General features: G+C 36.2%; 1 protein-coding gene across 1 annotated transcript; it reads right to left on the reverse strand.

Annotated features, from left to right (window-relative positions):
* Positions 1 to 12,803: 12,803 nt before the first annotated feature.
* On the reverse strand, positions 12,804 to 13,361 carry LOC145157393 (uncharacterized). Its single transcript, XM_079076438.1, has one exon. It carries the CDS (start codon positions 13,359 to 13,361, stop codon positions 12,804 to 12,806), a length of 558 nt encoding a protein of 185 aa, XP_078932564.1.
* Between the last annotated feature and the right edge of the window lie 903 nt (positions 13,362 to 14,264).

A 14,264-nucleotide genomic window follows, 5' to 3' on the forward strand; every position in this document is an offset into this window, starting at 1 on the left:
TCACAGCAATTTGGTTTCCTTCTTAATCGACCTGGTTACTGAAAACGGGTCTACTGCCATTTTCATATTTCAAAGCTTCGGTTTGCTTCTTGGATCATTTAACTACATCTAAACCATATCTCTTTTCAAGAATAATGTTTGTAAGTATATAATTTGAATGAAATCATAGCAAAACCAAGTTTAATCATCCTTGGTCTATCTGTGGACGAAATCTGATCAAAGGAACTAACTTAACCACACACAAATGAACCTTTAAAATTTACTCTAAATATACTGAATTCAAGGTTTTGTAAAGAAAATACCAGCTTCCTTCCTCTCCTTAGTTCATACACCCTTTCTCTTGATTTTCTTCTGGATTTTTTTTAAGTTTTTTTGGAGTAGATTGTAATGGCAGTGGTTTTACATTGCTATAACTCCCAACAAAATTTTAGTGCATTAAATTTTAGTCTTTGTGGATAACATTTTTAAAGCATTAAACCTTCACTTTTATTCAAGCGAGTCTACTTACAACTAAAACCTTACTACATAAATTCTACTACAAAAGAAAAATGTTACTTAGTGAGGAAAATAAAATGGTCACTAACAATAAAATGAGCAGTCACTAAATGATTAAGTGACCAAAAATTTAGTCGTCACTAAAGGTCCGTCACTAAAGTGATTAGTGACCAAAGTATATAAGTGGTCACTAAATAGTGACTAAAGTGTAGTTATCGCTATATCTGTGACGACTCATCATGTCACAAAAAATAGTCGCTAATCAATGAAGGTCCTCACTAGTTTGTGTAATTAGTGACCATAAAAGTTTCACTATCTTATCCGATTAGTGACAACAGAAGGTAGCCACTGTTTTATCAAATTAATGATCATAAAAGGTCATCATCGATTTACCCAATAGTGACAATAAAAACATGTCACTGTTTTATCCAATTATTGACCATAAAAAGTCGTCACTGATTTTTGTTGTAATATTGCTATACCTCCCTTCGAGATGCTTTAAGGGAAGAAGTGTAGGACCCCAGTTTGTTAGGGAGAGGTTAGGTAGAGAGTGATAGGGGCACTGGTGTTGTGCTCAAGACCACTGGGATGATTTAGCAGGTGAGAAGATTGCAGACTGCACAAAGTCAGCAGAAAAGCTATGCAGATCGATGTTGGTCTGATGTTAAGTTCCAGGTTGGGATTGATAGGTTTTCTATTCATCCACTAGTACAAAACTAGCTTAGGTGTCGGTTTTTTAAAGCTGGGTGGTGTCAATTTTCTTTTTTCTTGTCACTAACGGTCATAAACTAATTAACATGATTGCTTCCATGACAGTTTACTAAAAAACGATTCACCATTGCAAATTTGACTTCACACATTAACATCGGTTTTACATAAAAAAAAAGAAAGTGACAAGTAGTGCGACGGCCTAAAACGGTGGCCAAATGTCGTCTTTTATAACAAGTTTTTTTATTTTATTTTATATGTACAATTATTTTGTGTCGGTTATTAAGCAAGACATAAGGTGTTGAAGTTTCATTTTAAACAATTAAATCTTATATTGAAATTTGTAACATGAAAAAACCCTTGACAAGTCGAGCCTCGGTCGAAAATGATGGCCAAATGTTATCTTTTATAACAGGTTTTGGTATTAAGTGAGACGTAAAGACATAAGGTGATAAAGTTTAATTTTAGGTGATTAAATATTTTATTCAAATTTGTTACATGAAAAAACTCATGACAAGTTGTGTGATGGCTAAAAATGGTCGCCAAATGTCATCTTTAATAACAAGTTTTTTATTTAATATTTACCTTAATTTATGTTGTGAATCCTGTATTGAAATTTGTCACATGAAAAAACCCATGTCAGAGTAAACAATAGTCATAATCTATGTATTAAAAACCTGTTTTCAGTTGAACCGGTCTGATTATCGATTCTCGGTTCAATCGTTGGTCAACATCTAGCAGTGGTATGCGCCGGCCTTCAAGTTATGTACACTTGATTAATCGAGTTATTCAATTTTCTTGGCAAATGGACTGTATTTTTAATGGCCTAAGTAAAATCCAACTATCCAAGTCCAAAAAATCGGTTCAAACGATTTTTTAATGTATCTATCACACCGGTTCAACCTGATTTTTTAAGAAACCATCTGCTTCAATCCGATAAAAAAATTAGCATAAAACCGGTTGTTATTGAACCGCATGTTATAACTGGTTCCCGGTTCGAACCTGTTTTAAAAACGTCAAACATAATATTATAATTTGACATAACATAACTTTCCGAAGCCTATTACAAGAGATTATTTAGAATCTACATTATCTAGAGTCTGAATCAAAATTCGATATTGACGAACTACAAAAAGAAAGAGATGAATTTGATTATCTTAAAATAGAATAAAAAATTCTCAAAACATATTATAATTATTTGAAACGGGACTAGGATTACAAGATCTTAGAGGACTAAATATTTAAGGGTAAGAATAGATATAAACAAAGCATTATTTGGGAGTATGGTTCTTTTGACCTGAAAGAAAAAAGACCCAAAATGTTACTTATAAAAAACAAAATCTTACATTATATTATGTTATCAAACATATTCATTATATTTCTAACTGAATATAATGTAAAAATCTCAAACAATTCAAATATTCTATGTATAGTGAGAAGCATAAAAACAAAATATCATCCAGTACTGTATTATACTGTAAACTAGTAGATTCTATCACACATTATCTTAAAAAAATATCATAATTTCATCAAAACTAAATATTAATCTATCAAACCGTATTTTGCTAATGAACTGTTAGATTATGTTATTAATAAACAAATTAAAATCAAATTTTAAACAAATTATTAAGATATTTGGAGAAGATAAAATCGAATTTATCAAAATATAATGTAACGCCTGGTAGAAATGAAACCCTAATTCCGGGGTTTTGCACCCTATTTAAACACCTCAACCCCCATAAGCTGGCCTCATTTCCAACCTCCATTGTCCAAAACACTAGCCTCGAAACCCTAATGCAATTTTGAGAGTTTTGTAGCTAATCTTGTGCATTCTTGGTGATTTTGAAGAAGAAGGAGCTTGAAGAAGGAGCAAGAACGTTTTGGAGGATTGTAGATCCAGAAGTTCGGCTTCATTTCTGATTTATTTGAGGTATAAAGCTTCCACCCTGTCCATGACATGTTTAGATCTAGTCTTAGGATGTTTTACTTCATGTTTTGGTCCAAGCATATTGGTTGTGGGGATTTGGACATCCGATTTGGGCAAACCCTTAAGATCAAGGGTCTTGAAGGGACTTCATGGCATAAAGGTGTCAAATTTATGGCCATGGAAGTCCCATGCAACCTTTAGACAATCATTTTGGTCTTTTAAGCCCCATTAGGTCATGCATGCGAGTAAAGATGGGAACTTTACGTGACCATCTAGTCTCTAAGGTCTAGATCTAGGTTCTTTAGACCTATCTTGGAGTTTTGATGGCTTTTGTATTTAGATCTAAGCCATTTTGGACTAGGGTTTGAGTTTTATGCCTTAGGAGAGGTTCTTAGTGGGTAAAGTTGGAAACTTTACCCTTCTAGACGTATTTCCAGCTTAGATCTAGAAAATGGGGCCTTAGTTTGAAGAATATAGAGACTTAATGCATTATTTGTTATGTTATTATGTGGTAGTGGTAGGGGTGAGATAGACCCCGTAACCGGTTGAAATACACCAGAGGGTAGGTCGAGCACCCATATATGCATTACAAGGTAGGTGGGGCACCCAGATATGCCTGACAAGGGTAGGTCGAGCACCCCGGTATGCCTGACATGGGTAGGTTGAGCACCCATGTATGCTCAGCAGGGTAGGTCGGACACCCAGATATGCCTGACTGGGTAGGCCGGGCACCCAGATATGCGTGTCAGTATGTGATTATGTGGTATGATGGGGGAACTCACTAAGCTTTGTGCTTACGGTTTCAGTTTTGTTTCAGGTACCTCTTCTTCAAAAGGAAAGGAACCAACATGATCCCAACGCATCACACTATGGTTTTCCGCATTATGAGATCTTTGGGAGATGTACTCTGATATTGACATGTTTTGGATATTGACGTATTGGTTTTGATCATGATATGTGATAAAATTAGACATGAATTATAACTAAATACCTGGAATTAAACTACATCATGCAATAAAATCAACACACAATCATCATCTATAAATTAAATGAACCTAGCATATACATAATGAAATAAAAAACAAACTAAATGAGATATTGGTTCAATATTACCAAATTTTGATAAACTATCCATTTTCTATGATAACTGGAATCATTAGCTCCAACATCAAAATCCAAAATAGTTATATGGGTTTTTTTTTATGATAAATACAATGGAGTATGGATCAAAATAAGAATTGGAAGCCGAATTCGAAAGATATGTGTTCTATTTAAGTTAGTTTAAGAATCAATTTCTTATGTTTTTCCTCGAGAGATTTTAGAATGAAATTTTAATCAGAATTAAAGTGGAATAAGTTTGAATCAGAAAACACATGAAATCAATGAATCAGGATAGAGATATTGGAAATAAGAATCAAAATATGTTTTTATGGTTTTATCAAGAGATTAGCGAACGAACTCCAATCGAAGATGTATTCGATTTTGGAATCTGAATGAAATCTGAACGACCTATTACATGAATATATAGATTAATCACTGGTTGATTATTTTAGCAAAAAAAAAAATCAAACTTGAATACAAATACTCTGTTTTTACAAGTGATTCAAACTTAATCCATGGATTCATAGAAATCATAATCCTATAAAAACAAACTGAAAGACATATTAGTTTCATCTTACCGGATTGTGTTGAACTACCAATTTTTGATGATCAAAATCAGAATCGCTAGCTTCATAATCAGAATCCAAATAGGTTTTCTAGGGTTTTACATAAAAGATTAAATATTGTGGAGAACAAATAAAAGTCTGAATCTAAATCCAAATCTGAAGGGGATATATTCGATTTTTGGATCAGATGAAGATTCAAAATCAGTTTCTTAGGGCTTTTCTGGAGAAATTTGGGAAAATGCCTTTAATCGAATGAGCCTGGCTAAAAAAAAGATGAAACCTTGATGTAATAAGGAGCTCGAATCAGAAGATCAACTTAGATTTATGGTTAATCTGAAACAAATTTGTGAAGGAAGCAGAAGATGTCGATGATCGAGATTGGTTCAAATGGGTTTTAGTGTTCGTATCTATGTTCTTTAGGAAGAATACCGAGTGTTTTTTTGTGAGCTGAATGAAATAAAATGTAAAATTCCATTACTGCCCCTCCGTGCCTTATTCTAATCCCAAAGTTCCATTTAATTATAAAAAAATGTCACCGCCTACTTAATGTTTCTTGTGGTTTAATCTGATTTAATTTCAGCTATTGATTATTCAAGATAAGTGGTCAAGATTTGGTCTCATTGTCTCACAAAAATACTATTGTCTTATATGAACCTAAACTTATATATATATATATATATATATATATATATATATATATATATATATAGTGAGAGAGAGAGAGAGAGATAGACAGAGGTTCAAGTATTCTAACTAAGTATTGTGTGGATGTAGGAATGATTGTGGGCCAATCATTCCAAAAGGGTAATTTGGTAATGTTAGATATAATTATTTATGGTAATTGTTAAATGAATTAATAACCTTTTTAAATGGAAAATCAATTTTAAATCCCCAATCATTCATGTTTATTAACCCTACCTGCTAAAGAAGATAAGAGCGTTGGAGCTTGCCCTTTTGCCGACCAATACGATCAGCCACCACTGAGCCACCATTGCCACCGAACACCATCAATCCCTCCTACGATGAACGTTCAACCTCTCTTTTCTTATCGTGGTGCATCCTAAAAAACCAATCCTTCCTAATCTGCAGTGATTCCTTCATTCCCCCTGATACCCCTCTTGCAAAACCCCCTTTCCCCGTCCTTCCATTTCTCACCGATGAAGCTTCGTCGCCACCACCGTGTTTTCTACCGCCGGCGTCCACTACTCCGTCTACAGGCGAGTAGGTAAATCTTTTGATTTTTCCAATTGACGTTTTTGAGTTTTCTTCCTTGTCTATCTATATAATCCCTACCGAACTCTGTAATGCTCAATCAAATGGTGACGTCGAGTGGCACATGTGGCAATCGTTTTTAACCCTCCACCAATAAAATTGAAGAACAGAATCATTTCATCTCGCCACTGATAATTCTTCCTCCTCCGTTCCACCATCGGCCACCGTCATTCATCGACTGAATATGTCTGTAGCTTCCTTTGTACGCCAACACCACAACTGCCGGGTAAAAGTTTAGCCCTGGTATGTTCTTGAACTCAGTTTCTGATGGCTTTGTTCTGGGGGCACAAATTTAATTCCAACAATTAGGGTTTTTATTCAATCCCAAATTTGGGGTTCTAATCTCATCCATATTCCATATTTTTGATAAGATTTAATATTTTTTGGATGAATTCCATGTATAAAATTTCTTCTGCATCCTCTTAACATACACCATAAATTATTATGTATTTAACTCTAATATAAATTTCGATTGGATATTTAGAATATTGAACCACTTACATTGGATGACAGGAATCATTATTTAATTGCTCAAGATGGCAAGTGGATTGTTATGATGGAAAATGATGTATATGATATGTACATTGTTTAATCCCACCGTATCAGGTGAAATTAAGTGGCAAATTAAAAAATTTAGTTTCTTTAATTGAATCAACAAAACCATTCTAGCAGAACCATTGGTATCTAATATGATGAGGGTAATTCTGCCAGAAAGGAATCTCGAATTCCAATTCGGTTAGAATGGAATCTTGAATTCCAATTCAACCTAAGCATTGAATTTTGTATGAGCTATCATGTCGAAAACTTGTTATTTTTTCTGCACTTACTCATTGGTTTGTGCATTTTCTTCAATTTTTACTTATGGGTTTTAGTGTAATTCACAACTCCTCATATTTGTACAAAGAACTTTAGTTTTTTCTTTTTCATTTGGTCATGTATTTTTCGATTCTAAACTAAATTTGGATTTGATTTCACAGAAGAAGACCCAAAACCAAAACTCGTGTTGAGAGTGATGGGCTTAAAAGGTCTAGTAATTGCACTAATTGAAGATCTTTTTATTGGTACACTTTCATAATCTCCATCCATCCCAAAAACTTCAAGTTTGATTGGAATGCAGAATTGAAAATGATGCTTGACAAATGGAATGTCGAATTGAAACGATGCTTGAAGAATGGACTGCAAAATTAAAAGTGTTATTGATTTTGATTACATTCTGTTAGAATATGTACAATTATATTAATGTGTATCAGTCTGTAAGAATATTTATGAATTTCTATTTAAGTTCAGATGTGTATGAATATATAAGAATGTTATTATTCAATTTCAGGTTCAAAAATTTTATTACTCTTCATTAATATTCTAATAGAATAAAATTTTGACAAAACAATATCATAGAACATCATTCTAAAAATAACATTATGACAGAATTAAAATTGAATTAATTAAAAAAAAAATCAAAATTTAAAATTAAGATAATCAAAAGTCCCTAAAAATCCGAAAATTCCCTTTTCAAAATTTGTGTTTCCTAATTTGAAAGTAATGCAAATGTACATTTTTACCCTCTTTTTAATTAAATGGATTTATTCTATTTTTTTTAAATTTAATAATATGGATAAATTTATTTCTTAAAATAACTAAAATGATATGCCTACAATCGTTCCTACATCCACTGAATAATTAGTTAGAACACAATAACCCATACCTACCTTTGAAAAACATGAAATGCGCCATACCTACCTTTGAAAAAACAAAAAAGTGAGACGTGAAACTTAAATCATCTTTTCACCACACATATCATGCTAATAATTCAATTGTAATTGAATTGTAAATCCATTTACAATTATTTCCCTTGAACTATAACCTTCTTGTCACAATTTAAAAGGCTTGATATTTTTGTTCATGGCTCCATTAACCCAACACTTTTAACTCTTCGGTTCTCAGTTTTAACACGTCTTCGCTTCCAGATACAATCCATAGCTGCCGACGGTCACTTTCGTGTATCAACACCTATGATGACGACAAGTCATCGATATAGGTTTAACAAATACTACATCGTTTTGGTTTTTGGAAAATAAAAAATAAAAAAACTTATTTGTGTCGACCACATGTCATCAGGACAGAGTTTCACGCGGATCGCCACATTGTATGCTAATGACATGTCTTCGAGATTGCTGTTGAAAAGACGAAGCCATTTCTATTTTCTGCACCACTTAATATACTTAAATAGAAATGATAACTTGTGCAACCTATACCGACGACACGTCGTCGGCATAGGTTTTGAGAAACCGTGTAAATTACTTTACGTTCCTGCCGAATCTATGGCGACTACAAGTCGTCGTCATAGTTTCCCAGGTTAAATTAAGTTGGTCAACCTTGTCCTGGCGACTAGTCATCAACATAGGGTCCTTTGTCCCGACAACAACTGTCGTCGGCATAAATGTTGTTGGTATAGGTGTTTATTCTTCTAGTGATGGGTACTAGTCATCTGATGATGAGAAGGAGAGTGGTGAAGAAAAGAATTCGTGTCTGAAGGATAGACACAACGTGGAGTGTGACTCTGGTTACTTGTTACTGTTCATCAGGTTCCGATGTTGATGAAAATGATGATGCTTAGCACAACTACTGCTATATGGCCTCAAATGACCTACTTAGCCAAAACATCATCCAAGGGGTACAATTTATGCTTTTCGAATATAAATTTGATAGCTTTGTTTGTGAACCTTATCTAATTAAATTTTAATTGGATTTAACAGAATCCCTAAAAGTCTATCGTCGTAGATTACCGATAGAATACTAATAGTGAGTTGACCAAACTTAGACTACGTCATGAAGAATTCAAGCTTAGGATACACTCCTTAGAAAACAAACTTGTAATAGCTAAGCATGAATGTATTATTTTAAATGACAAATGTGCAATTTTAGTTAGTGAACGAAATATTTTGGTTGCCCATAACATTAGAATTAATGGTGCTATTGATAAATTACATAATTCTATTGACATGGTTGAGTCCAATGAGCATATGACTCACAACTTTCGGTATCCCTGGTCCAAAGCTGTTGTACTTGGAACAAATTTCCAACCCAGGATAAGGACCTTCAGAATCTAATTCACATGGGTGATATTGTGAACCACACTTATCCAGAGTCAACAGTCTCCTATTTATCTACATTAGCAGAATCGATCGAGACCTATCAATCTTTGATCCTTGAATTTACTCGTATCTGGAATACATGTCTTGATTCCACAAAACTTCCGTTTCTGATATCCTTGGATCTGAATCAATCTCAGACCGTTGCTCGTGGCACCGGTGTTTTTCCAAACACAGCGTAACTAAGAAGCCAAGCCATTAGAGTATTTTATAAACAGAGATGTGAGTGAATTGGTTATATTATTATGCACATACAGGGAGTGGCTTAAATAGCCAGAGAATACAAGTAACATGCGATAAACTAGGAAGGTCTACAGGGAAAATACAGCTGTAGGAGGCTAAGTAATTACAGGGAAATATTCTAATTATATAAAAGATAATATACATATATTATTCCTTAATACGCCCCCACAAGATGGAGGTTCCATTGGAAACTCCAATATTGGAACGGAGTCTTTGGAAAGGACCACGAGAAAGTGGTTTCGTCAACGCATCTGCCAACTGATCAAATGAATTGATGTGACGGACAATCAATGAGCCATCTGTAACTTTCTCCCGGACAAAGTGATAGTCTAGAGCCACATGTTTCATGCGAGAGTGTAGACGGGATTGGCAAAGGAGTATGTGGCACCTGTGTTATCACAATAGAGTATAGGTGGCTATGTTGAATGAACTCCTAATTCTGTCAGGAGGTTTTTGAACCCACACGACTTCAGATGCAGCATTGGCTAAGGCTTTATATTTTGCTTAAGAGGATGACCCGGGAAACAGATTTTTGACGTGCTGACCTCCATGAGATAATGTTGGAACCAAGAAACAATAGGTAAGCCGTGGTGGAGCGACCACCACATTCAATTCCTCCCCAGTCTGAATCAGAGAAGGCTTTGAGTGTCAGAGAGGAAACAGAAATAGGCCTTGATGAATAGTACCTTTTAAGTATCGGAGAACTATTTTTAACAATTGCCAATGAATCTCTGAGGGAGCGTGCATGAATTGTGACAGTTTATTCACTGCAAATGAGATGTCTTGTCTTGTAAAGGCCAGGTATTGAAGAGAGCCCACTAACTTACGGTAGGGAGTTGGATCAACACCGGCGGACCTGTCGTGCAACTTTAGAGAAACTGAGGAGTTCAAGGGAGTGGTCACATCCTTTGCTCCATCCATGTGAAAGTGTTCCAAGAGATCTTGAATGTGTCTATGTTGGGACAGAAATAAGCCATGGGATGTGGGTATGACCTCAACTCCAAGAAAGCGATGAAGAGAACCAAGGTTTTTGATGGAGAAAAGTTGGGTTAAGGTTGCAACAAAGGTATCAAGAAAGGCGTTATTGTTGCCCGTAAGGACAAAGTCATCTACATAGACCAGAAGGTAGCTCAAGAGACCGTTATGGTTGTAGATAAAAAGAGATGGATCAGCTCTAGACTTGTGAAAACCTACAAAGATAAGGAAATTGGTGAGTTTAGTGTACCAAGCTGATGGTGCTTGTTTCAGGCCATATATTGATTTTACTAATTTGCAAATGTGAGATGGGAATTGAGGATGGATGAATCCCGGTGGTTGGGTCATAAACACCTCTTCATGAAGACTACCATGGAGGAAGGCATTGTTGACATCAAGCTGTCGGAGCGGCCGGTTGTGAGAGAGGGCTATAGAGAGGACTGTATGAATGGTGACTGGTTTCATGACTCGACTAAAGGTGTCAAAATAGTCCTTGCCATATTGTTGAAGGAACCCTTTGGCTACGAGACGGGCTTTGTATTTGGCAATGGAGCCATCTGGATGTCTTTTAATGCGAAAGATCCATTTACACCCTATTGGAGAATGAGATGATTTAGGAACCAGTTCCCAGGTGCCATTTTGCATTAAAGCATTAAATTCTTGATCCATGGCTTGACGCCACTGCAGATCTTTGAGGGATTGGGTATGAGTGGTAGGTTCAATAGAGAGTGGAATTGGATGAAGTGTTGAGGTATTAATAAATGAAGGGTTATGGTATTTGGAGTTGAGTTTTCTTGGTCAGGTATCACGAGGCTGTTGTGGAGATGGAGGTGGAGGAGCAACAGGTGAGGCGGTGGTAGAGGATGCAGAGGTGGGTGATGATGTTGAGGTAGGGCAGGATGGTTGATTATTAGAGAAAGGTGGTGTTGAGTTATTTATTTCGATTACCGGTGAAGGTGCAGTGGGTGGAGATGAATTTGGAGATGTGGTTGTATTGATAGGTGGTGGAGGTGCAGTGGTTGAAGATGAGTTCGAAGATGTGATTGTATTGAGTGGTGGTAGTGTTGTTTCTGTGGGAGAGGAGATTAGAGAGGTGAGAAAGATGTCTGGTGTAGGAAGTGATTAATGGAGGGGCAACTTATGAGATGGAAATTGAACAGAGATAAACTCGACATGGCGGGTGTGGTATAATCATTTTGATTGAAGATCATAGCATTTGAATGCTGACTTGGTGGAGGAATATCCTATGAATAAACATGGAGTTGATATGGGTTGAAGCTTGGATGTTGTGTAGGGACAAAGGCACGGGTAACATAGACAACCAAAAGGCTGTAGTTTGGTGTTTGATTGAAAAGACACTCATAGGGAGATTTGTTTTGGAGAATAGGAGTACGAAGTCTGTTTATAAGGTACACGACTGTTTGGAAGGCATGTGACCAGAATGATAATGGCAAGTTGGCATGGTGTAGGAGCGCAAGGCCCGTTTCAACTATATGTCGGTGACAGCGCTCAGCTATACCGTTTTGTTCTGGTGTATGTGGTGGAGTGGTGTAATGAGAGATTCCATGAGATTGAAGGAACGGGAGGAGACCTTGGTATTCTCCATCATTATCACTAAATAAGGAGATAATAGGATACTTAAAGTATTTTTCCACGAGTAGTTTAAACTAAGGTAAGAGTTTTGCAACATCACTTTTATGACTCATAGGATACATCCATACATATTTGTTGAAGTAATCAACAAAAATGACATAATAAGTGTATTTGTCTATCGATAGTTGAATCGGTCCCCAGACATCAGAATAAATGAGTTGTAGTGGTTTGGTTGCAACAAAAGAATTTGGACCAAATGGTAATTTATGACTTTTATTGATTGAGCACGAACGACAATGAACATCAGAAGCAATATTTGTATTAAAACCTAGCTTAGAGATAAGAGTCTTGAAGACTTGACGAGATGGATGACCAAGTTTGTGATAGAGTGTGAGTGGTGCATTCTTGAGAGTAGCATGGATTTGGAGCTTGGGATGTAATCGTATGTGGTAAACTCCATTAGTTTTCTCTCCTCGCATTAGACGCGCCCCCGTGCATAGATCCTTCACAAAGAAATGAGATGGAAAGAATTCCACCGAAACCAAGTTAGTATCACATAATTCAGAGACAGATACTAGATTTTTGTGTAATTTAGGAACATGTAACACATTAGATAACAATAATTTTCTGTGACGTGTAGAGATGTATGTGTTGTCAGTGTGTGTTATAGGTAAACCTGAACCATCTCCAAGGACTATCTCATCGGGACCTCCATACTCCGATACGCTGTGAAGGGTATTTTTGTCAGAGGTTACATGATTGGATGCACCAGTATCAAGTATCAAAAAGCCATGAGGGAGATCCTGGGGCCGACGTGGTAACATTGGCAACTGGGGTTGTTGATTTGGTAAGGTCAGTGATGACATTGTTCTCCCTTAGGAATCGAGCAAGTTTGCGATAGTCCTTAGTAAGGTGCCCTGGAATGTTGCAGTATTGACAGAAGTGATTGTTTTTGTTGGTACGATGGCCATAAGAGTTATTATTTGGCCAGTAAGATTGGGGTGTTCCTTTTGACATGTGAGAGGGAAAAGGCAGGGTGTTGTTCCTGGAGAAAGAGTTGTTGTATGTGCGATTATTGGATCCCTGTTGACGGGAAGTGTAATTGGCGGTAACGGGAATTGAGTCAAGAGTTGAGGGTATATCCTTGAGGGCTCCTTCATAATCTGTGAGTTTGTCAAAGAGCTCGGAGTAGGACTGGGGGTTGTCTCGTACCTTGATAGCTGCAGCAATGGTACTGTATTCTTCCCCAAGTTGTGAGACGATGTGGACCATGAGGTCTTCTTTAGAGACATGGCTTTGGGCAAGTGCTAGATCATCAGCAATGGCCCGCATTTCTTGAAGGAATTATGAGATGGATCGAGTTCCTTTAGGGTTCTTGGCAAGTTTGGACTTTAAGGAGATGATTCTGGACCTTGAGGATGAGGAAAAGCTTGAGTGTAGCCGAGTCCATGCTTCTTGAGCTGTAGCTGCAGATGAGATGAGAGGTTGTATTGAGTCTGAACAACTCCCCAATATAGCGCTGAATATCATTTGATCTCTGCGATGCCATGGAAGGTAATCAGGATTTGTTATCTTTTTTCCTTCCTTGTCGGTGACTGTTGTCGAAGGTTGAGTAGAGGTGTCGATGATGTGGTTACCAAGTTCAAGACTGATCAAAGTGGATTCGACTTGTTTTCTCCATACCGGGTAATTATTGGGTGTGAGTTTGATGGTTAGATGAGTAGCAGCGGTAATGTGAGTGATGTTTTTGGTGGTCATCGATGAACCCTAATTGAGGGTTGAGGGTTTTATATGAGAAGATAGGAAGAGGATCAAATCTCGTGAGAGCAAGGTAGCTCTGATACCATATAAACAGAGATGTGAGAGTGAATTGGTTATATTATTATGCACATACAGGGAGTGGCTTAAATAGCCAGAGAATACAAGTAACATGGGATAAACTAGGAAGGTTTATAGGGAAAATACAGCTGTAGGAGGCTAAGTAATTACAGGGAAATATTCTAATTATATAAAAGATAATATACATATCTTATTCCTTAATATATTTTTCTTTGTTCTTTGTTCTAATTAATCCATAAATAGTTTTCAAAACTCAGTTTAGCACAATATACAAGTGTAAACTGAAACAAGAAAAGCTAAGAAAAAAATAAGTACACCACAAGGTGAAAAATGAAAACATGATGACTCAAAATACTTCAATAGTAACAATGGAAAAATATAAACCGTTAAGTGATA

This window comes from Lactuca virosa, chromosome 2, assembly GCF_052849685.1.
Source record: "Lactuca virosa cultivar CGN04683 chromosome 2, Lactuca_virosa_CGN04683_v6, whole genome shotgun sequence".
Taxonomy (NCBI): domain Eukaryota; kingdom Viridiplantae; phylum Streptophyta; class Magnoliopsida; order Asterales; family Asteraceae; genus Lactuca; species Lactuca virosa.